Here is a 26113-nt window from a genome sequence, read left to right as displayed (position 1 = left end):
ATCTTCCATAGGATCAAAAAAGCTTAACATGCACTGAATAAAACAACATGAATACAGGTCATGTTTACCAACTAGAGATTAGCTAAGAAGGGAAACCACAGCTCATGTGCTTTTTATTCAGGACTTCATCTCACTTGACTCAGACCATCAACTGCTCTGTTTTCTACTTTGTATAAAATCAATACCCAAAAGAAAATAATCCACCCCTTCTCCCACAGGACTATAGCGCAACTCAGCCCAACTCTCTTATTTGTCTTACTCAAAAAAATAATTTGTTTTCATACAGATGTAGTGACACCTCAATTCCACAGAGTATGGCAACTGTGCACCTCTCTTTCTCCTCAGGCAAGGGCAGCTGAGAGAAATTGGCTGGTGCTGCGGAGGAGGTTGAAAGGGATGATGAGAGGTATCGACGGCACAGAGCGCGTGGTTTATTAATTCAGAGGCCCGTGTTCGCTGGCTTGATTGATGAGAGCCAGACACAAACTGAGCTATAACAATAAGAGCTACTCAAGGATTGCAGCAGCCATAGATTGTTTTCTTCTCTCAACTCCTGCAGTTTGTCTCTGTGTTTCTCTCCCTCTTCTCTCCCCTCCAGGAAGTTTGAGTTACCCTTCATTGGCCTTCTATTATGTCAGGCTTCATGGTGCATTTAATGACATACAAAATCCTAAATGTGCATACTCCTTTATACTTGTCTGATCTCCTTTCAATTCTTCTCCGCCTTCAGAATGCAGGGCTACCATCTGTCTCTAGATTAGAAGTCACTAGACAGCAGGGCCTTACTCTGTTGAGGAGTATCAATCCAAACTCATTTGTACATATTAACTTCCAGTTACCTCTAGTCCTAGTTATGTACAGAAAAATCTATGTTGCCCTGCCAATGGGATCACTGCAAACTTTCTGAAAACCATTGCATCCCTACAGGCCTCTGTCTGTTTGTTCCATTAAGTACATCCACATCGAAGCTGTGTGTCCCTCTCTTTCTTCCTGGTCTGTTTACTCAGGCCCTCTTTATTCAAGTCATTTTTTTTTCTCTCTCTCCAAATACAATATCAGCTTTTGTTGCTTAATGATTTTCCCATCTATCATCTCACAGTTTTCTCTGCGCTATTCAATGACATTGCATGTTCCTTACCCAGGGTGATCCCATTGGGCCACTCGATGTGTTCAGACACTAGAATTTGTCGGTCCACTCCATTCATCCCAGCTTTCTCAATCTTGGACTGACTTCCCCAGTCTGACCAGTACATAAACCTGTGGGAAGATGTGCCAATAAGTTAGACAGAGACAGGACCTTGTATGTCTCATTTTCTCTCCAAAATCAATTGTTTTACTTGTGAAACAGGTTTTGACACTAAAGGAAAGTGGACACTGTGCAAAACAGCAGGTAGCCTACTTCAAACTTGGACCACCTTATATGAGTTTGCGTATCTGTGTGTGTACTTGAGAAACCTGTGAAAGTTTGGCCTAATGTGTATGTCATGCTAGTCTAGCAATACTTGAAGTCTATGAGGGTTGTAAAAAGAGTCTGGCAGAGAATGAAGATGCAGCAGATGTCCTCCCCACAGTTTTGTTGGGGAGTTATAATGTTTTGAGGCCTAATTTAAAAAATATATTAATTTATAAAAATTGCTTTTACCCAATTTAGAGAGTGACAAGAGTTCGATCATACTCCCACTCCCTTCCCAAGGCCTTTTCCACAATCCATTCTAACTTTCAGCTCTCACCCCTGATGCGGATCCACTGCAATGGCTCGTGGCTCGCTCAGCTCAGCGGCTATCAGGACTTTCCTCTTTCTGCCATCTCCCGTGGCAACGGAGATACTTTTGTTGCCAGAGTCAGTCCAGTAGATGTTCTTGTGGACCCAGTCGACTGCCAGGCCCTCAGGGGAGTGGAGCGAGTCGATGAGCGTCACTTGCTGCGATGAGTCACTGGCTTTGTTGATGTAAGCACTGTTTGGTGGAATAGATAAAGTGTTTCAGTCAGCCTTAGACACAGACACACATTAGCACAGGGAACAGATCCTTTACTATTAATAATGCTATGTCAGGGGCACCCAAACCTCATACTCTGTAACCACCTCAGCACTCCCACCAAATAGGATTTACAGGGAGCATGAGTCTATGTTTATCAGCAGCCTACAAATCAACCTGCCTATTTCTATGTTTTTGTCATGTTTCTTCTGTCTGCCCTGCTCTTGTTTTTTTCACTCTTTCACATTCCTGCATACTGTTCCCCATTTCTCCTTCACTAGTTATACATCTTCTGAAGAAAATATGACAACTTTGTAAAAAATGTTGGAAGTTACAGTGTCTCAATTTACACCTAAAAATGGATTGTTAGCTAAATGTACAGGAAGAATACAGGAGATGATTAGGAACAACTTCACTAAAGGAAGGCGGTGAGTACATTGGAGTAAAGGATGTTACTGTTTGTCAGTCCAGATGTCTTCATCTATCTATGGAGGGAATGTTAGCCTGCTGCTGTCTTATGATAGATAATCCAAGGCTTCTCTCTTGTGTCCCAGGCTTTATAACACAGTTCCAACACCTGTCTCTCACTCAGGGGTAAATTAAAATGAGAGCTGGAGGAAAATGGACATGGATGAAATGTTTCTGATGCAACTGTGTTCTGTGATCACAGACAACTGTAATAAAAATTGCGTTGTACACAATTACCATAACTTACCATGCTTGTCACACTTGTTTTCTTATGTCATGACTTCCATTCTGTTAAACACCTTGACCAGTAACAGGGAGCACCACCAAACCACATCATATATCTTTTTCACATCCTAGAGTACATGTTCCAGCTGATACCTTATCCACAGTGTCATTTCTGTGTTATTTGACTTTATCCATATATTGTATCTTCACTAACTATATTTCACTATGTCGTTACTTTTAATTTAAAACATTCACACAGATGAGGATGAACAGATTGGAGGGATGAGTAGAGGGTAGGCTGCAGTGAGGAATAAGACAGAGATAGATGAGTTCAAGACCACGAAGCAGATTGCATCTTTAATTGGCTGTATTATTGTCTGCAACAGACATCTCCATCATGGGGAGGAGTTAACAAGTCATCGACCCGTAGCATGCTAATCATTATGAATTAGCCTGGAACACTACACAGTCATGGTGGGGGCCAATGAGGAGAGGTCACTTTTAAATACATTGATATCTCAATTTGATCAAATGCACATTATCAGAGGGAAAACTTCCTCAGTGGAAAGTCATTTAAGGTTTTTCAATGAAAGCCTTTAAAAAAAAAAAAAAAAAAAAAACATTATGAGGAATAATGAATAATAAAATACTGGAAATGATGAGGCAATGTTTTTCTATGGGTCATACTGAAGTGTTGCAAAGTAAGGGTAAAATGAGAGACCAGACTCCATCAGTGATTTACACATTTGAAACAAAGCAAGCTGAACAGAAGAATAAGTAGTAAAGAGCAAAAGCCATATTTAGTACATTAAAGTGTACACATCACTTGTTGCTGGCCATTTAAATTGACTGGGTGTGTGTTTATTTGCTGCTTCATCATGGTCAATGAATTTATTTGTCCTTTCTCTGTCATAAGCCCTTGAGTGTATCAGAGAGTTTGTGTCAGAGCATGCATATGTACGTGTGTGTAAACGTGTGTATGCAGATGAGTAATGGTGGTGATTATTGAGGCAGTGAAATTAGAGAGAACATATGGCTCAGCTGAGATGATTGAAAGCCCCTCCCACTACCTGCCAGCCATCAGGGTGAAACACACACACACACACACCCTCACACACACACACACACACACACACACACAGAAAAGGTATACTTACAGAATGTGTGAATGTGTGTGTGTACACATGTGTGAAGGACAAACCACTCCACCTTTTCCTGTCAGACTGATGACACAGCCCTCCAGGTGTGACTGACACACACACTCTCTGACACACACACACGGTCCCCAGGTGTGTCTGTTTCACTACCAGAAGGTGTGACAGGCTGAAGCAGACAAGATGGATGGACAGCGGAAAAGCAGACTCACAGAGTAGCTGAAGAATGAGGAAAGATTGTCTAACATCCTGACTCTATACAGTACGTACATGTGCATGTATGGGTGAGTGTATACCTGTATATCTTACGATGAAATAGATCACACCAGAACATCTTGTTGGTGGCAACGTCTACATCCAAGGCCACAGCATTCTTCAACGTGGGAACCACTTGTGTATATTCCCTCCTTAGTAGGTCAATGCGACGGATCTCATGACGGTTGGTGAACATTAGGTAAGGACTCTTTCCTGATGGAGCAGGAAAGACATTTATATTAACATAACATACTGTATAAGGGCTTCTCTTAAAGAACACTTTTCACCATAGCAAGAAGAGATAGGAGACCACAAACATCTAGAAACCCATAACCTACTATTATAATCCCAAAAGAGAACATGTATCATTTTGAACCCACTCTCTACTGAACATGGTTCACTTGTCTTTGAAGAAGATACAGTAGTGTCAGAATGTTCTATATGTGCAGAATGTGCTTAATCCCATTTCCACTTTTACTAACAGTACTTCAGCAGCACTCTTAGCTGTCATCCCCCACTGTCTATAAAGGTACCATGGGTAGTGTCGAGTGCTTATGCTTATTGTCAAGATGGAACATAATGTAACTGAGGTCTTGTTTTACATTTGTACTATTTAGGTCCCTGTGGTATGTACTGTATTGTTATGATGTGACTATAAATACATCATACGAATAAACCTTGGAAATATATTTTCCACACAAACAGTGTCCCCTCACAGCAAGAAGGTTCTGGATTCAATTCCCATTCAATTCCCAGGTACTTTCTAATGTAATTCTCTGCTGTCACATCTCCATTTGGAGTCTGCATGTTCTGCTCATGTGTGCGTGGGTTTTCTCTGGCTACTCTGGCTTCCTCCCACAGTCCAAAGACATGCTGTTTGGGGTCAGGTGAATTGGTGACTCTAAACTGCCCATTGGTGTGGATGTAGGTGTGTTTGTGTGTTAGCCCCGTGATTTCCCCATAGTGTACCCTGCCTCTTGCCCAACGTCAGCACAAATGACAAAAAGAACCATTTAAAAGCATTTGTCTTTAAATGTGTGTGCCCTCCTACTAGTCAAAATAACAAAGCAAACTGTGCTTGTGAATAAAGTAGCCCAAAAACTAACATGGCATATTTTATTTTTAGTCCAACAGTGTGTTTTCACTTTGTCTACCTCAGGTGCACACAGTATTTGCTGTTTTCATCAGTTGCTTAGAGCACATTTTTCACCAAGGTGAAAGCGATTCAAGCATTTGACTTATTCTTATACAGTTGACAAGGTCATCTTTAAAGCATACAGAAACAAAAAAACCTTAGTCTGTCTTTTGTTTAGCTCTCCATCTATATCTTTTGCTATCTTTTACATATATATCCATCTATCTCATTCTTGAGCTCCTGTCCCCCAGCTTGACTCCTTCTATTTGAAATGTCACTCCCTGTCATCTCCCACGGCCAGTAAAGCAGAAATGTGTCACAAAGCATTTAAAAAGGAGACAAATTTGGGCAACTGTCACACTGCACACAGCCACGCACAAACTCATAATTTCACAGAGCCAACCATGCCTCAACAGCTTTCCTCAGCCCCGGTTTACTACAGGCTACTGCATAGTGAAAAAATAGATTTCTACTACAGTTTGTATCCAATCATTTTCCACTGACTACTGGGTTTGTAACCATCAATTTCACCTGCTGTGAGAGCGAGAGTGAGAGAAAAGAATGAAGCAAGCAAGCAAGAGAAAAGCCCAGGCAAAGCATCTAACAGATGCAGGTAGAGTCATAGAGAAATGAAGAGTGAGCTGATGTAATTAAGGAAGGAAGAAAGAAAAAAAAGACAACAGATCAAGTGACACCAGGGCAAAACAGGTGGGTGGAGAGAACAAGGAAAGTGAGAACAGAATGAAAAAAATAACATTTTGAAAAATGTATATAATTACAGAGATAGATCAAACTTCTGTTATCAGTTCCCTGACTCACTTTTGACAACTCTTATCCCTTATCACAGGTGCAGTAATATGTCCTCTTCAAGGCAAAAGAAGCTGAGTCACTGTTTACTTCAGGCCATGGCATTAGAGATGTCATCAAAAAAGTTCAATATTATCTCTCCCCAATAGATCCCAGCAGAGCAACAGTCAGTTTTCTTAACAAGAACAGCCTCCCCTAGATACATTTTAATCTGTACTGCCAGTTCAGGGCTGCTCTGTCCTGTTAACCAATTAAGATAATGTGGTGAAAAGATAAATACAGGCTGGGGAAATGCTGTCAGGCACTGCAGGGACACTGATTTGATTCGAACCAAAGCAGATGTTTATGTTGTGATGAAATGCAAAGTAAGAGGAAAAAAATCAAACATTAAGACAGACAGAAAGGTCAGATGTAATGGTGTGTAATTCTACAGGCTGATGCGATGTATCATTGCAGTCAGGGTGAGTGGACCCACATGGGAGAAGGCTATTAGGATGATCTTATGTCAGGAAGTACATGTACAAGTCTATATCAGTCGTGCTCCTTACCACATATACACATGCTATATTATAATGAATAGAACTTTCTGCCATCAGTTTATGTCTTATGTCAAAAAGTCATCCTTTTTGCCAGTAGTCCTCATGATGAAGCAAAGTTATATAACGCGTCATTATTTCTGTGATGGAAGGCTAATGTTGCAGTGAGAAATGGCTGCATTTTCCAATAAAGTGTTAAAGTTTGTATCTTTTGTGTATCTGTTTTTTAAAGTTGTGACTGTTTAAAAGCTGTGAAAACATGTATGTGCAAATTTGGATTCTAGGTTAATATTATCAAGATTATTAGGAGCAGATAGAATAAAATGTGCCTTAAAAGGCAAAACCAGCAGAAAAAAAAACTTCTTAGAAAAGCTTTGACAGTGTTGCCCAACATCTAGGGTTCCATGGCAAAACCTTTTGACAATGGGGAAAATATGACCACTGTTTTAAACCCATTTTAAAAAAGTGTGTGCTCAAACTGTCAAGTGTGGCACAAACTGCTCATGGCACTGTGGTTAAGCGTGCAGCACCCTGTAGATGAGAGAGGGAGAACAAGAAACAGGAGAAGGAAATGAGCGAAAAAGGAAAGTAAGATTTCGGTCCACAGGCAAGTCATAGATTTCCTATGTATCACTGTGACAGCATGTCCTGCGTTTATCAGCTAGTCTGTGTGTGTACCTGGAATGTATTTCTTCTGTTCCGCCACATCGTCACTCCTGACTGTAAATATGCTCACCCTTCATTTGACTTTGTTAAAGGGCCACTGAATTACTTAGAGGAAATTCCTACTGTAACTGCCAGGCTATTTTTAAATTTACGTTCATACAGCTATTGGTAATGAACTCTTGTTAGTTCACTCAGTGTGGGATGTTTATTGTCATGAGTGACACTGCAGGGTCGACATCATTTGGTTATTAGCAGACCGTTGCAGTATGCAGGTGGAGAAGAAGAATGCCTGCCATGTGGAACTACATTAAGTTTGTCAATGATAGACAACCCACAATTATGTGAAATATCTGCATTTCTATCATGTAACCAGGTGGAAATATGACCATTATAATAAGTCCTTAAAGGAAACTATCTCAGAATAGAGCAACATTTCATGAGTAAAAAAGGCAAAGGCAACGCTTCAGAACAAACAACAATAACTCAACAACAACAATAACTCAACAATATATCCACAAATGTGCAAATATAAAAACAATGAATGCAATTCATATAGAGCCGTGCTTTCTTCAGAGCACTTAATGAATGCTATGTGTTAATATAAGCACACACATTCATATATATACACAAGCTTAGAAGAGGGAATGCATTGTAACTCCATTCTGGGAGTTCAATTTTAATTAGCACTGCTAATGTAACACTTGTGTATTACTCTGAAATTAACCTCCAAAGTCAGAAACTACATGCTGGGATTAAATTTATTGAGAAGACACAGACACAAAAGAGGTGTTTACACAGCTGTGAGTGACACAGGATTAACTTGCACAAACAGCAGCAAATACTTATTACTTATATTCAAAAAATAATATATCTGTAACTTCAGGTTGACACTGTGTTTTGCTGTGTGCCTTTGAGACACAAGCATAAATAAGAGCCAGGCATTCTGCATCCTGAGCTTCAATATGTGCCAATTATATTTGCACTTGGCACGTGTCACATCTTATCACAGAAGGCAACATTTGTCCTGGCCAGGCAGTCACAGGCGAATTCTAACTGTGCAAGAATATTGACATGTCTTCTCAAAATAACTATATGCTGCTGTGTGACCAGAATCTAAAGTGTATACGTAGGCTGACTTTCGGAGGGTGTGCATGTGTGTGCCTAAGAATGAGTTGACAGCAAACATAGCTTCATTATGGCCACATTAAAAGTAGACATCAGTGTATTTATGGTTCCATCTGTATTTGTGCCTCTGAACAAAGCAAATTCAATATACACACATTTTCCTGTCCCATTTTCTGTCTGTTCCTCGTTTCTCTTTTTTGCATGAATTAAAATCAACAGTACAGATGCATCTCTGCATTACTTCAATGAGCAGAGATATTCGTACAATCATCCATCTATTTTTTTCTCCACTGCTTGCCTATCTCCCTCTTTAATAAGTGCCTCAGCCTGACAAGGACTGTTTGAGTTGACTAACAGTAATAAAGACTCACACAGAGAAATGCAATCAATGGTAGTTTTTATGCCACTTAGTTTAGCCAGCTTTAAGCTCTCTCACTGCCAGACCAGTTCACCACTCAGACCTAAGACTGATGGGAGCAATCATTATAACACTCTTTTCTCTCTTTTTCTTGCTGAAAAGTTAATTTGCTGTGTAACTCAATCAGGTAAAGGTTCCATTTCCACTGTGTACAAAAGAATAGTTGCAAGGCATTAACACAGACAGTAGTTTTTAATCCTCCGTGAGTCTGTAACGGAAAAATTCACTGTTTTGTAGTACCAACAGCACTACAGTTCTGTTTTCAGCACTATTAGAAGCTAAATAGATATTGTGTGTGTGTGTTTTTTTTTCATATTATCTTTACACATGAGAAGCTCTAATTTGTCAGTGGAAGCTGTTCAAATGGTTATTGACAGACAGCATTGTTATCAGCAAAGCCAGCTGTGACAAACTAAGAGTGGTTAGACTGATTAAAACCTGAGAATTCACATGGAACCTCTCAAAAAAGTCACATCATCACCTTTGGTTTTAGGCAAGCTATTTTTCAACAAGAACCACAATCTTGCCTGGCACACCTTTGAAAACAAGATTTTATTTTCATTCATACCAATGCTCAGAGTGTTTACCCAGGCCAATGAGGGGCTACAGACCCTGCCTGTGTCCTACTGTGAGTGTGCATGTCCCCTCCTCACACAATATCCTTTACTTGACACTCCAGGGAGAACAGAGGCAGCTGGCTGCAGACTTTTCATTAGTGGGGACTGTAGAAAAAGATGGCAAATATTTATCTTTGCACAGATTGCTTTGTAGGGCCTGCATACAAAGCAAGCCTCTTCTTTCACTGAACCCCACAGTGTGAGCAAAATGTGGGATCTGACTAGGGTAGTTAGGGGTGCTGGAATGCCAAAGGAACTGGTGTGCATATAAGAGTGGGTCTCCATCTGTGATTCCTAAGTACGTGTGTGCCCATGACTGTATTTAGGTAACAACACCTGTGACAGTCTGTGGGCTTACCAGTACAAATGAATGAGTGTGTGTGATGAATGGCTCACCCACAGCCTTGCAGGTCTTAGATGCAGGGTCCATCTCATAGCCTTCGTAGCACTCACACTTATAGTATCCTTTGTAGTTGATGCAGATCTGACTGCAGGCATCTGGATTTTCACATTCATCTATGTCTGTGGGCAGAAACATGACACAAAGAAATAAAAAACAAAACAAAACAAGTTCTCTTTGTCTGAATACCAAAACACAATACAACATGTAAACTGACTGCTTTGTTTTAACCAGATCATGGGTAATGTTGAGCCTGGTATCCAGTGAAATCGAGATGTCTTGTACAGTTCTTCAAAAAGAGGCAGAAAAGGTTTGACCTGCTCTGCAGGGTCTGTCCTAGACAGGGTGTGATTTCACATTGGTCATGGTCTTAAAGGCAGCAGTTTTGTTGCAAAACTTTATTTTCTTTACCTCCACAAGTCTTTTTGTCCAGGAGTTTATAGCCAGAGGGACAGTCACACTCGTAACCAATTCTCCGGTCCCTGCAGATGTGGGAGCAGCCACCATTGTTGTCTGCACATTCATTCAGGCCTGCACAGAGGAGGCCGATAGAAGAAGGACAGAAGGGGACAGATGGAGGCAAGTAAAAGGGAGTTGAATATTTATGAAATAACTTAAAAAGGCTTGTGGACAAAACTATTCAGTCTATATAAGACACAAAGATATGTTGAATGGTAATATAAAAAATTACACACATGGTCAAACATCTGTGTGCAGTTTTTATCCTGTCAGTTAAGATAATTAGGTCCTGTCAAGCACAGCTGTACAGATCAAATCACCATTCAAAAAGAAAAAACAAATGGCAGAAAAGGGGACAGTGTGTGAGTGTGTGCATGTGCTCGTGCTCACACAGTCTGAGCCACACTCCTGGAGCAATTCCATTTTCCAACTGGAAGCTTGGCCATGTGTACCAGGTGCCACTCTGCTACGGTATGATGCCTGTTGTTGCACAAGCACATGCTCTCCTATACTCTGACTCCCTCAGTGTCCTCCTTGTTTTTCTAGAAAAACAGATGGGACTGCCCCTCAGTCACCCTTCCCCAGTGTCCTTTCCTTTTTCTATCTGTTTCTGCATCTCCATTTATCCCTTTGTCTTTCAACTACCCTCCAGGGAGTGGAGCAAGATCACTGCAGAAAGCTAAAGCTGGTACTTCATTACCGGTCTACATTAAAGATTCAAGCGTCAAAGGTTACAAGTACTGCTGTGAGACAGTGAGATTGTGAGAGAGCTCAAAAGACAAAGAGACAGCAAGAATTGAAATCAAATGAGTCTGATGTGAAAAATTAGCTGAAATTAAGGCTGTGTAGTCAGTGTATTTCATCACACCAAATTATCAAAGTAAAAGAACATAAAAACAACTTCAACTGACTCATTTATATCTGCAGGACAGAAACAGAAAACCCCATAGACATCAGTCTTTTAAGGATTTGGCTTAGGCCTATTAGCTCCAAATAAAGGGGTACTCCAACAATACAAAAATATTTCCCTTAATTGAGCCAAACTCTCTTGATAAATCTTGATCATCTTGATAAAATAACCTTGGTGACATCACTGGGCTTACTTTTTTTCTGAATTTTAAAAAGGCCCTATTAATATTTTACAGGTTCACCAGTAACCCACCAGACCACAGAACTTCCTCATTACAGGGCCACAACATACAGAAAATTTAGTTTGGGAAATATTCTTTCCTTTTACACTATGACAATACTCTTGTGCACAAAGTGAGGTTCATGGAGAAATCATTTTTTATAGTGTAGGACGGGAAACTCAGATGGCTTAAATCCATCTTTGTAATGACAAGATCAATGGATGAAATGTTCAAGTATCCACTTTTGGCCACATAGCATAACCTGACATTAGGGAAGCTCTTTAAGTTATAATCCTCAGAAAAGCTTTTTTTTGTGTGTTTGATATCTCTAGTTGCCATTTCTAAATTCCTTTTTATATTTTTTTCATTGCTTTGGCCTGGACTTGGTTGTAGGCTGTGGATAATGGCAGTTCTGAAAACTATGAGGAGACCCGGGATTGCTTTTACAAACACAGAACACATAGAATATAAAGATTAAGTACTGTATTGCTTTATACCCATGTGACAGTGATCAATTTATGAAACTTCTACAGGTTCACACAAGTTATTTCAATTTCAACAACATAAACTTTAGACATTTTTAACAGGTATCTTTTTATCAACTGCCTCACTCTGTTTGCAGCTGGATTGCATTGCTTGTGATGTGAGATCCATGACTAAAGCTCACTAAGTAGTAATTATCTATGGTGTGTAGATAAACTGTGTGGCTCCTTATGGGTAATGTAGTCTGCTCACGTTTTCTTGGCTAAGATCGCATTAGAGGAGAGAGTCGCTTTGCTCTTTGAACATAACAAGGAGGTAGCAAAATGCTCTGATTTACCTTTCCTTGTTCAAATGATGTTGTTTCAATAGGAAGTCTGACCACAGGAATGAGTGTGCATCAGTTCTAGTAGACTAGCATGTACGTACATGCACATATGACTGAGGTAGTGACAGCATTAATGAGTATCTGGATATGAGAGTGTTTGTGCGTGTTGAAAGAGACAGACAGAAATTATCTTACCACACTCCTTTATAGGTTCATCAGACCAGTCCTTGCAATCTTTCACACTGTCACACACTTTGCTGCTGTCAATACACTCCCCATTTTTACATCGGAACTTTCTAGGCCCATCACACTTTGTAACTGTAGTGAAAACATAGCACATAACAAAGAACTTCAGTTAGGTGGCCAAATTAGTATTCTGCAACACAAACCTCCCTCCACCAAGATGCAAATTGATAACATAGCGTAGAGCAGTCTGTTCCAGCAAGACTAAAAAATGTCTTTCTGTGTAGAAATGATGTTTTTCTAATCTTAAATGTCACACTTTTAAAAGCAAGATCATATAAATTGATTGAAAAGCAGACTGTCAGCCAGGAAGGTGCTCAGACAATGCTTCATAAATAAAAAAATAAGGCACTTATAGGCAGTTATGTGTGAAGTTAGAGATACTTTGTTGACATTTTAATCAGTGCAACTTATTAAGGACAAATGACAGAGAGGTCTGAGAAGCCCATTGGTAAGAAATTCACCCATTTTTTAAATAGAAATTAGCTTAATCAAAATAATTCTGATTTTTGGATTGCAACAATAACAAACTGGCTCATTTTTCCAGACTGTGCTGGTGATTGGTAACATTTGCATATTACTTGAGTTTTGACCTTTGCAACATTTGGAATTAATTGCAAGCTCTCAAAAATAATGTGAAAAATGGCTGTTTGTACCATCACAACAGTACAAATCTGCAGGGAGTGAAAACTACTCACTAGATAATTTAGACAATCCCTGTGTATGTAAAACACTATACAGATGAGCACAAAAACATGCAATAAGAAATAAAAGCAAATGATGCAGATACATACAATTTATTCATGGCAGAGTTTGACCTACAGGGGCAGCTTCCCAGCTCCCCTGAAAGTCATAAAAATTTTAATATGGTAGAAGAGGGGGTACAGCACAAATATGTAAATAATTCATAATATTAATAATAATAACAATATATCTGTTAGCAATTGTCATTGGCTTAGGAGTCTCTTACACTTCCATTCCTATAAATGTTTATTTAGCAGTTCTAAGTGTACTTCTTTAAACAGTTTCTAATGGAGCAGAATTTGGTAGTGCAGCCAATGCAGCTGTCTGTGCTACTCTCTAGTATACCCCATCTGAATTTCATTAAAAGTATTAAAGATGTGGCCTAATTGGACACATTTTTAATGCAAATCAAGTATAACGAGCTGATGATTTGCAGAGATTAAATTTGTGGGGTTTGCCTCACCAGTTTCACAGCAATAGAATATGGATTTTTATTACAACTTCAGATAAAAAGCCATTGTTTCATTGCCTACAAAATAAGAGTGAAAAAGGAGACAATGGTGTAGTATACTGCTGTTCATTAGGAAGCTCTTTGCATATTACACGCTTTCTTTTTTACACTAATGTGACACTTACCATTGACACAGCCAGCTTCATCACTGTAATCAGGACAGTCATGAACTTTATTACACTGTTTGGTGCCGTGGATACAGGAGCCATCACCACATTGGAACTCATCAGGCTGACATGTAAGTAGGGCTGAGGGACACAGACCACACACACACACACGCACACACACGCGCACACGCGCGCGCGCGCACACACACACACACACACACACACACACACACTATATTAGTTTGGAGGAGCTGTAACATTATAATTACAGAGAAAATCCTGTGCCATCTATTTGTCTCATGAACACAAATGCTCCAAACACCAAAGCAAATTATTTTCAAAAGTATAGACAGTCACATTCAGCCCATTATTTCTCTTCCTCTATTGTATCTCTGAAGATGTGTAGGTGTGTATAGTGCTTTGTTTTCTTTATCAGGTCAGCTTAGAGTGCTTTACAATCCAACAGTAATCAGTCATACACAACCTTACCTTTGCAGAAAATCCCCCAATATAGATTAAAACCAGGCAGGTATTCATTCACTGTCTGAGCAAAACCCACATCTAGTGACCTACTGAGTACAGCATGTGTATGTGAGTATATACAGGCATTTGTTTGTGCTCGCTCTAACGGCAGAGGGCAGGTTGATTTAACTCATTTGTCTTTTTAACTGGCTGTTTAATTATTCATGTGTTGTGTTTTCGACTGACTCAACCTAGGGAATGAAGACAGACATGATCAATGGCTGTGGAGGCCACAAAAATGCACAGCACACAGTCACTCACACATTAGGAAATATGGCCAAAAACACAGCCACACATTGCTTCACACCAAGCGAGTACAAATTTACACATGACATGTAGGTAAGACAGACAAATCAAATGACTAAACATATGCAGAAGCATGTGCGCATTCACATAAACACACAGGTAAGCTGAACGATACTTCTCCTACTTAAACAAAAAATAAAAACAAACACGTTAATGCTAAAATCAGTTAAGTGTTGGAGCCCTAATCCTGTGGCATCACAAAATGTGCTGATACTTTTAGTTAAATGATTGGGATCTCAGCTGAGCTAATTATGATAAATCTCCAGGATGAAAAATCATAATAATGGATTGCCATCTGCACAAATGTTGGCAGGAGAGAAAGGAGAGAATAAACGAAAGATACAATTTGACCATTTCTCATCTACATTAACCTCCTGTCACCCTTCTCATAGTCACTTGTCTCAGCATGTCCATGAAATAGCACAAGATTATTAAGACAGATGTTTCACATAAGACAGAAGATAATAATCAGGGCGCAGGTCTGTTGGAACGGGCAAATCTTGATAGAATAAGAGGAAGAAGAGGAGAGACCATAGTGGAGATATAAAATCACTTTGCAATTACTGGGTTTACTGTGTATTTTTCAATAGTATTGGAAATAAAACTGCTAATCACAGACCTAGAAAACAGTAGTTTAGTAGTGAGGTTAGCAAGCTTGTTTAGGTTGTTCTAGGTTAATATCTTAAACTAAAATATTAAACTAAAGGAAAACACAAGGACAAAAACCAAAGAAAAGAAACCACTTAATTGTCACCTGTCAATCATATTTAACAACAACAAGAAGTATTCATAAAAATTTAAAGATGAGGATAGCCTATAACAATAATTTCAGGTACAGTAGCACCGCAAAGCTGAAAGATAGTTCTAGAAAACCTGAAAAAGTCACATTTTATCCTTCCAGAATAGATTATACAGAAGTAAGAATATAGGTCAATGACCAGGAAGGTTTGGAAGATACTAAATACTATGACTCTGATGCTCATTTGCATAATTTTAACACTGTCATCCTTGTCAGGCTAAAACAATCCCATCATGCAGTGCACATCTAAGACGTTAAATTGTGTCTGGAGTTCAACAGTCAGAACCATTGAAAGATAAGAGCGTTTTGAATAGTATTATTACTGTACACTACTGTATATGTAAATGGACTATAGTAACAACTGTGTGTGCTTTGGTATGTATGGTTATTTACTTTTAGGGTTAGACTGGAGTACCTTTATGATTATTTTACTTTATGTATATAAAAACCTATAATTGTATGCATAACCACAGGCACGATCTCCATGTCACACACACATTTGAAAGCTTCTGTGTGTGTGTGTCAGCACAGTGTGCTTGTATCATGTAGTATGTGTGAGCCTGTCATCTCCCTAAGTGGTGTGTAGGAGTGTGAAGAGGAGACCAGATGGGGGTCTCTCTTGATGAAGGACCTTCATCTCCCACGCATGCATGCATGCACGCACGCACACGCACACACACACACACACACACACACACACACACACACACACACACACACACACACACGCACTTATGGTCAAACAGAGATTCAGAGGTTCTCCTTCTACTTGTAGACATGGTTGCATGGCAACACACATTATGTATCATCATGATAACGTTAGCACTGATCTTCCTTCAATCATTTGGCGGCACAAGGTCTGTCACATAGTCTTTGTTCACAATACAAGGCATGTCAGTATTTGAAATATGGTCCTTAATAGTGGTGAGTCACACACAGGAGCCATTGCTCCACAACACAACATGCATTACTGTTAGTATCACTTAATTTCCTACATTAAAGGCTATGATGGGATATTAACCTTTTATCATTAGCATGAAATTCAGTAATAACACAATGAATTGACCATCCTAACAAGTACTTTGCACAGCCTTTGTGCCACAGAAGAAATAAATTACATAAAAGATTATTCTTAGTTTATTAAACTAGCGAAGCTACATCCCTGTGCATGTGTAGTGATGTTCCAGTGACTGAAAATGCAGTCATGGTGTGCATGCTGTTTAGAATAAACAAGTTTGTTTGCTTTAATTGAATAATATGACAAACGCTACATGATGCTGTGGCAACATAGGATAACTTTGGTCTCTTTGGGGTTTCTTGATTATAATTAAAATGACAGCTTATTGATCTCTTTATTGATCTCTTTACTTGTACATACATTTACTTATTTATCCACCCACTCATCAGTATGTATGCGCAGTTTACTTACGACAGTTTGCTTCATCAGATTTATCCTTGCAGTCTGCATCTCCATCACACTTCCAGTTCATGTGGATACACTCCCCGCTCCCACATTGAAACTCTCCCACTGGACAGCGAGGTTTCTGGGGTTCTGTCCTGCGGCTGCAGCGCTCCATAGACTCGTCTGATTTGTCCTTGCAGTCCAGGTCACCATCGCAGCTCCACAGGGCAGGGATACACTCAGAGTCATTGCAACGGAACTCATGCTGGCCGCAGGTGGGAGCTGAGCACTTCTCCTCATCGCTGGCATCCCCACAGTCGTCATCCCCGTCACACACAAAGACTGGTGCCACACATTTTCCATTACGGCACTGGAAATCTTTGGAGGGGCATGCCTTGGCATCTACAAGAGAAAGGGGACATGTGATAGGAAAATTGAGGAAGTGAACATCTTGGCCAACATTTCCTTCTTTTAGATTTTATAATCAAATAATTATTATAGTGTATATCACATTTACAATACATAATCCGTTACATAAATCATTATAGATAATAAAAGTATTAATTTTAGAAACGAACATAAGCTGTCAAATGAAGCATACATCCACTTGAAATCCTTCTGGAAGCAGGATGTGGGAGTACATGAGAGAAAACCTAAGACAGATATAGTTAACTTACTGCTGCATATATTTATACTCCTTAGGGTAGTAGGAATATATGCAATGATGTGTCTAACTTTCTCTGGAGATAGAATCAAAAACAGTGCTGGAGTTAAAATTTAGAGTTAATGAGCATAGGGCAATTCCAGATCTTCTGCCTTTGCTCTTGGGCTTTTGGTGTCTGGTGAAAGTAAAAGAAAAGTTTGATCTGAAGTCAAACTGGTGACTGTGCATAGTGCTGAGAAGTAGTCTTTGATAGCACACACTTTGGAAATGTGACAGAGCAAATTGTAGCAAGTGGAGGGACAAAAGAGGATGTGCAGGGGCTGTTAAAATAAGAAGGAATGAAGCAGCCAAAATTGGTATGAGAAAAACCTTCCATGACAAAAATATACATTTTGTATTATTAAAGAAAATAACAATCTCAACTGCAACTGCAAAATCTCTATTTTTTTAAACAATGACTGGTGCCCTTATTACATTACATCAGATAGACATAGTGCTGACCATATTTAGCACAAGGTAGGGAGCATATGTGCAGCAGAGGTAAAGTATGTGGAAACAGGTGTATAATGAGCAGAGTGAGGGCACAGCTGCCAGGGCCTGCCGCAGTGCAGAACCCACCCACCCCACCCACCCACCCCACCCGCCAGGAGTGTGTGTGTGTGTTTATGTAAGTGTGTGAATATTTGTACACACGATACCTGTGGAGATAATTATGTGTATATTTATCTGTGTGTGTATTTGTTTCATTGTTCTCAGTAGCACAAAATTCCGACCGATAGAAACTCGAAAGTACAATAAATAATATTTCAGCTATTTTATGTATTTCTTATGAGAGTGTGTGTGTTGCTGTGTGTGTCCCCTTTGCTATATTCCAGTAATGGCATTATCTAATTCAAGCCAGGCTGGACAAATCAATCTGAAGAATCTATTTTGCTAAAAAAAAACATTTGTCCTTTGATGTAACACTCCTCTCTGGGCAACCGACATAACTGCTTTACTATCTCTCTCTTTTACCAACCCACTCAGCGTGCCAAAGGGACTCATTATGATAATAGGCTATTGGATTCGCTGCTAGCTATTACTGCTAGCATGCTAATCACCCCTGCTCAGATCTAAGTAATTTAATTAACATGAGCACATAAACAACATCAGCAGCATCCCAGTGGTGGCATCAGGTGGTTGGAGGGTCATCTAAGGTGTTTGTATAAAGTTATAAAGTGATTATTTAAAAAAAACTTTCTGTACAAACATCAAGTGATGCTATGCTTAGGAAAATGAAAAACATATTTTGCTTCATCTCAAAGTGTAATAATGCCAGTCAGACACATGCAAAAACTGATCATGACAAACAGAGAAGGCAAATATTAGACAGGATATGTGTTACTTATTAACTTACTTGTAAAGGATGTCTCAAAATCCTACTTCAAAAAAAATTGCATTCTCAACTCAAGTGAATTGTGCTCTAAAGCTCAAAAAAATTCAAACAAAAGAAATCAAATTATATTACAGAGGTGGGCCCTTGACTGTTAATTAAAGACATCTATCCAATGGATTATTTTCCCATTTGCAATTTCAAATAGGTATCCAGCAATCTGTAAGTGATTATATCTTCCCCACATGCAGGTGATTGTGTTTAACTCAGGGTCAAACCCTTCTATCCATTCATCCAGAGACCCACCAGTGGACAGCTAATAGATGGAGCAGGGAGATAGGGCACAGCTCATTGACCTTGATCCAAAGGACAATTAAACTTGCTAACAACATAAACACACATTTGTACTCATTGACACCATGAATCCTAGAAGCTTATCCTAATCTCAAACATTACAACAAAATAAATAACCCTAACCCTTACCCTGACCCTAACCTAAATCTAACTCTATACCTGAACCCAAATAGCCCATTGAAAGTGTATCAGAAAGTGAAAACCTGGTCAATTTGTCATCACTTTGGAAAGTCTCAGTCTAAACCTCATACTGGTCCTCACAAAGATAACCATACAAAGACACACACACACACGCACATGCACACGCACCTCACTTCAACCTTTTTTTATGAGTCACTGGATTTAATGTTTCTAGAGCATGGAATCCAATCAGCCTCTCGTCTAACATGCCAGCCACTGAGCCATGGTGTAGGAGCATGTACATGTGTGTATAAGCATACACACACTTTTGCCCACATGCATCCACTGGCCTAAAAACTAGGTGGCCTCTAATAAAAGCAAGCTGAGGATCGCACATCAGCTCCAACACAGAAATGGAAATAAAATGTTCACTTCTCAGCAATGTGTAATTTTCACATTTAACCAAAAACAAAAGCAGGCTTACTCTACAATCAGTTAAAAACATACAGGAACACCTGAAGGCATTTCAGTAGAGACCAGGCTTAATGAGCCATGCAGCAGACAGAGCAACATGTTCATCCACTCTATGGGACATCAATATGTGTGTCTTATCTATCACATTCGAGCATCAATAAAAACAAATCTGTTTTAAGTCAAGCATGCCTTGTACTGTCAGATACACAAGGGTAATTCCAAACAAACTACTATCTATATTCATGAGGACTGATGGGAGAGAAGAAAAATTCCAAATAAGAAAGAACATTTCTGTTCAGCTATTCAGTATTTATTAACACGACAGTCCCAAACACATCAAACACTTCAGTGTGTGTTTTCATCAGGACTGTGGAGTATAAACGCCCAGTGCCTCAAAAAATAACTGTCATAGGTGGGTAGGACATCAGATTCAGGAATTTCCTGTAGCTCTGCTGGTTTGAAGGTAAACTGAGACTAGTATTGTAACATGACTTCTCACTTTACCCACTTCATTCTCCACTGGAAGCCTAACCTACTGAAACAGGACTAACGTCACCGAAACAAAGGTGAAATGTCATGTACTCAAAAAAAATAAGTCACTATTTTACCTGAAAAAGCTAAATGCCATCTCTAACAAGACTGCCCTGTACTTGGCACGTATTACTAAATACAAAGAAGTACAACAGCAGACTAGCAATGGTGATTTATCATATATTCACTCGGAGCAAATAACTTTCACTGTTTCCAGCAGTCAATGGAAGACAATCATCTGCATGCATAGTGACCGGAGATAGACTGAAACTAATGGGGCAACATTTTCTAAACAGCAAGCAAGCTCTATATTTGGGTCTCACTAACGATCACTGACCCACTTCACCACATATACCCTCAAGTGCAGAATTAGAGATAAAATAATTGTGCAAGTACTTGATAACCCCTCTTTTGAGGGCTATTACAGGGTGCCTATTTTTAAAATGCATAAAAGCAACACAAATTATTAGAGTAGGTTCACAAAAAAGGTTGACATAGTAAATTAAAACATTTCACATCATTTTCTGGCAGTCCCCAGATCCTTAGTGCTCAGACACATCTGGATATACTGAGTCAGTGTTTTTAGGACAGTTAGCTAATAGCATTTGCTGTGTATCAAGCACCATTACCCTTGATATCATTAAAGCAGCAGACCATCAAAGGTAGAGTGCCAGAGGCACTGGCATCCTCCCATCTGCAAAAAGATGTTCTACTGGTCTAGAAATGTTAACCTGCCACTTAGCCGGGGTCTTAATTTAGAGGGATTGTTTGGAAGAGGTAAGGGGGTACAAGAGAGAAGACAGGTCCTTTTAGATCACACATTTGATGCAATATATTCTGCACAAGGGCCACAGGGGCCTCGACTGTGTGAAGACAGACAGACAACTTGACATACCCTCTCTCTCCAGGGCTCTCACAAAGTGTTTATCGGTGCTTTGGATAGATTAGACCTTTGAAGCATCAGCGCCACAGGATAGTAATACACACACACACACACACACACACTTCTGACCACCAGACAGACAGGCCCTAAGCCCTCAGCTCTTCGACTTTCTCTGACATAAAAGTGGATCCTCATTTCCTAATGGAACAGACAGATACACAGTGAGGAGAGATGAATTTCAGAAGAGATTTATCACTGCCTGACAAACAGAAGGCAACTTCTGAAGAAATTCACTTTCCAACTGCCTGGCCAAATGGGGTTCACCAGGCACGGAGCTGACTGTTGGGAGCAATGGAGGGAATCTAACACATCAGTCATCTCTTTTAGTTGAGCGATTAAAAGAAATACATTACAAGATGGAGCTGCTAGTGAAGTCAAACAACGTTTATTTTGCACTTTATTATATACTGCATAAAAATGAATAGCACAAATGTGTAATGCCAGCACTTAACATGACTTAAATAACATTATGCAGGATTTTCTTCAGTGAAATCTGCTATCTCCTCTTAATGGAAGAAAGCCATGACCTCAGGGACAAAACAATTCCTGCTGCTGAATACATTTCACTTTAGTGACCAACAAAGAAAAGGGAGTAAATTTATACTTATTAACTATTAACAACCATTCATCTTGATTGACCTATAATAAAAAAATAATCAATGCATTTAACACAATGCACTATTAACATTTGTGCTAAATGAATAATAAAATTAGGTGAATCACAAAAGTACTGGAACACTAACAACATTATTTCAACATCATGTCCACTACAATCTTCCAAATAGAGATTTTTGTGTTGACCTCTGCAGGTTAGCCTGCCTTTGTTCAGAGTAAAAACATGTCAAACTGAGTACCACTGAAAATAAGCCCTTGGTGTAGTGTGGCAGCAGAGCTGGAGGAATAAAGGTAAAATGGCAGCTTAGATGAAGAGACTGGGACTGTCTATTTAATCTGGAAAGACATTCTACTAACCACCTTCATGATGAGTGGAGACGGAGTGGAGATGATGAGTTATCACACACACACACACACACAGACACACACAGAGACAGAGACAGAAACACAGACACAGACACACAGACACACAGACACACAGAGACACAGAGACACAGAGACACAGAGACACAGAGACAGAGACACAGAGACAGAGACAGACAGAGACAGACACACACACACACACACACACACACACAATTGCATTCCTTCCCTTCATTGTTAAGTAATAAATCTATGAATACATTAAAAATGGGTCATTGTGGTTATGTGTGATGATTCACTCTTCATAAAAGATATGTAATCCTGCATTTTACTAAAGGTGCTGCATGACCTTGACATAAATACCATTAAAAAGCCTTATGATGGACTTTTCATGTGTGAGCTCTTTGCAAAGAAACCATGTTTATTTAACAGAATTTGCTCTTCTTGCTTTACTACATAACTGTTGTTGTAAAAGCCAAGCTTGTCACAGTTTACTGGCACCTGGCTTTAGGTAGATTAGGTGCAGTAGCTAGTAGCTAGTACACACTCGTAATCATCAGCTACTAGCAGAAATGGAGTGGTGGGACTTTGGCTTTCAGTAGGTCCCTGGCCAGAAAACCAGCTGAGTCAACAGATCCTTCCTCTCTGGTGCTTCTATGTTATGTGAGGGTGCAAAGTTGTATTATCACCTTGCTGAATTTTAGACCAAGATCAGACTTCCCTGAACTGTGTGTGTGTGTGTGTGTGTGTGTGCAGGGGAAGGTAGGGTGTTGAGGGTGAAAGTGGAATGGGTAATGCTATCATTGGAAAAAAAACAGTTTGCCTGAGCGTGAAGCAAGTGCAACTGCCTCTGGGTGCACAGTGAGCCTGTTTGTGTGCTGGGACTCCATTACATTACACCTACGCATACGGTGAGAGCAGTCAAAGGATTATAAATGAAAGAGAACGTAATGGGAAGGAACTCTGAGACAAGAGGCTAGCACCCTATGTCTAACCAGCCACCTAATGGAAAAGTGGGTAAAGCAAGAGCAAGATAACAGTTAAATCACACAACTACAACCAAATGGTCTACATGACTATACACAACATTTTCATATATACATATACACACGCTTACAATTACAGTAGCCTACTGCAAGCCTGCCTAAAAAAGGCATACAGTATATTTCATGTGTATAGTTGCCTGGGGGTTAGTATGTGCAGCTTTACATGTTTGTTACGTGGAGGTTGAATCTGTTGGTAACTGGTATCTGTTGGTTCATTTAGGATGCTGCCTCCATGAAGAAAGTACTCTAGCCTACTGGCAAACTTTACATTTGACAAATCCTTTAGATGTACCTCTCACTCCCCTCTTTCTACATCTTCCCAGAACAGCACTCCCTGTACAGTGCACATCCACACAAACACAGTGCTTCCTACACTACCCTGCACTAACCTGCTATAAAACATCAACTAACATATCCCTGGTGGGCACTGATCCAGCAGCAGCTTGTTGTAATGTAAAATAGCTGCAGACTGGTGAAAAGAGCAACAGGTCCCCAGAGCCTGCAGAAGTCTCTCTGACTACTGTCACTCTGTCTCTGTCTGCATGCCTCTGTTTTTGTTTCCCACTTTCTGTCCGAGCCCACAGAGCACTGAAAGCATCAGTGGAGTGAGGAATGACTGCAGAGAAAAGAAACACATCTGATTGTAAAAAGCAAAGCAAAGCCAGAAAGAAAAAGGCACCTTAAAAGATAGCATCTAAAATAACTTTTTACCGAAAATCAACAGTCTTATACTTTAAGTCTGAGCTTTGTACTATAGATTTTGGTTGATAGAAAAAAAATAACTAGAAAACCTAACCCTTCACCCATCCACTGTTATTAAGTTTTGTAGAAATGGAAACTTCTTCGATGATTGACCTCAGGCAAGATTGATTATTCCTGTGTTTGCTGAATGAGCACCTCAACAGGCCACACACAAATTTGATCAAATTTGTTGAAATTACACATAGATTTATAAGCAATAAAGTCCAATTTTCAATTATAGTTTGCTTAATATTTTTTTATCTATTTAAAAAAGAAATGTTCAATTACTGTTCAGTGAACACGAGGGGGACCATCCATCATGAAAGTGTTCCCTTTACCCAAACATGAAAATAATCTGTTTTACCTACACACATACCCTGAAGCATGTGAGCACCCAGCTAGCAGGGGCGGTATTCCTAAACAAACATGATTCCACATTACATTCATTAAAGACTCATAAACTTTCTTCAAAGGCCTCCTCTAAGCATAGTAAAAAGAACCTCTCTTCCTGGATCCATGTTTTATTCAACATTTGGATATGCTCAATTAGCAGCCCTAATTAACATTAGCTGTACATCAGTCGTAGCTGCCGCAGGAGGCGGAGATGTGGAGAGAGGAGCAGAGATCAGAGGTGCAAGAAGAAAGTGCTGCGATGGATGAAAGGATGGATCGGAAGGGTTAAATAACAGCATTAATGTTGGCATGCTGATGAATCTTCATCATGCTAATGTTAACCTTATTTACCATGAAGTTTAGAATGTCAAATAAAACTTGCATATCTAGTTTATTGCAGCTATTTATCTTGTTTCAACAAAGACTTTGATGACTGTGTCTGAGTTAACTGACTGAGTTAACTGTGAATGGTGTGCATTATTATTGGCATTACCAGAAAGCCAGTGTGGCAGTGCTATTCATACAGTACACCGTTTCTAAATGTGTCACATAGCTGTGCTTTGTTATCTGTATGTACAACTTTGTTTCTTTGCTATATCTGCATCTGTAACATCAAGAATAAATCAATTTCCAGGAATAATAAATGTAACTGCTACAGCATGATTAGGTTTTATGCTTGTGTTTGCCTGATTTATCTGTATGCTGCTTCTGTTTTAGAAATACAGGAAGAGTGCAGAACCACAGGAGAGGGAGAAGGTAGAGTGACATGCCTGATATATATGCTTTGTGTACACATCAGGTGATTTTCCTCATTTCTTTTCGTTTAGATTATTCTTCTCATTTGTCTGAGGGCTTAGATTTTAGAACTGTGAAGGAAAATCAAATTTAGTTTGGTGCAATCGCTTCACTGAACACAGCATTCAAAAAGAAAACCATCAAACTTTTGCTGATAAAAAAACTAATCTGTGGGAAAACAGAGAACTTGGCTATAAATATTCGAACTTACAAAACAAAATTGATAAATGAAATAAAATAACAGCTCAGGAAATCAGTGCAACTTAAATGACGCTTTGAATGATATACTACATGATTGCTCATTTATTTAATACTGTATAGTCTTTCTCTGTTCAATGTCCTATAAAGATAAAGTTTGTAATAACAGTTGGTCTTAAAGAATCACTAAGTAAGAAATACTAACCTTGTTAGTTTTGTTTTGTTTTAACCAAAATTCAGAAAATAAAGAAAGGCATCATACATAATAATACACATACATGCCACATACAGTGGACACATTACATATTCATTCCACATTGAACGCTGCATACTAAAAGTGATGAGCAGTATAAGCAATAGCTTTTAGTAATTGTTGAAGTTGTCTGTCCTTTTGCAAGACTACTAATTCTGCCCATAACATTACCTCATTACCTTAAGATAATAACAAGGTGAAGAAGTGTTGGTATTTTATCAAGCCTAATTCTTAATTAAGTCTACAGTTTATTGAAAATTCACTTATGCTTTGAGTAAAAGCCTAAGTGCAAATAGAGCCATTGCGTGTCTTTTTAAATGGACTTCTATATTTGAACTCACATAACATAGATCTTTCCGCATCACTGCCACATTCATTTTTAAATAAAAGTTCAAAAATCTGTACAGGTCATTGTAACAGCAGGGGTCTTATAACAAA

General features: G+C 39.3%; 1 protein-coding gene across 7 annotated transcripts in view; it reads right to left on the bottom strand.

The window, feature by feature from the left end:
• Window positions 1-26113, bottom strand: part of lrp8 (low density lipoprotein receptor-related protein 8, apolipoprotein e receptor) — a 134058-nt gene that overhangs the window by 23000 nt on the left and 84945 nt on the right. For all 7 annotated transcript variants that reach the window (XM_026323235.1, XM_026323239.1, XM_026323237.1 and 4 more), the window contains exons 5-12: window positions 16841-17215; window positions 13803-13925; window positions 12375-12497; window positions 10194-10313; window positions 9779-9904; window positions 4120-4291; window positions 1731-1955; window positions 1139-1257 (exon numbers count right to left, since the gene is read on the bottom strand). In XM_026323235.1, coding sequence (XP_026179020.1) covers window positions 1139-1257; window positions 1731-1955; window positions 4120-4291; window positions 9779-9904; window positions 10194-10313; window positions 12375-12497; window positions 13803-13925; window positions 16841-17215 — 1383 coding nt within the window. The remainder of the gene's footprint in view (window positions 1-1138; window positions 1258-1730; window positions 1956-4119; window positions 4292-9778; window positions 9905-10193; window positions 10314-12374; window positions 12498-13802; window positions 13926-16840; window positions 17216-26113) is intronic.

The sequence above is a fragment of the Mastacembelus armatus genome, chromosome 4 (assembly GCF_900324485.2).
Source record: "Mastacembelus armatus chromosome 4, fMasArm1.2, whole genome shotgun sequence".
Classification (NCBI taxonomy): Eukaryota; Metazoa; Chordata; class Actinopteri; order Synbranchiformes; family Mastacembelidae; genus Mastacembelus; species Mastacembelus armatus.
The sequence above is the reverse complement of the archived record's forward strand: the minus strand, read 5'-3'. Positions and strand labels throughout refer to the sequence as shown.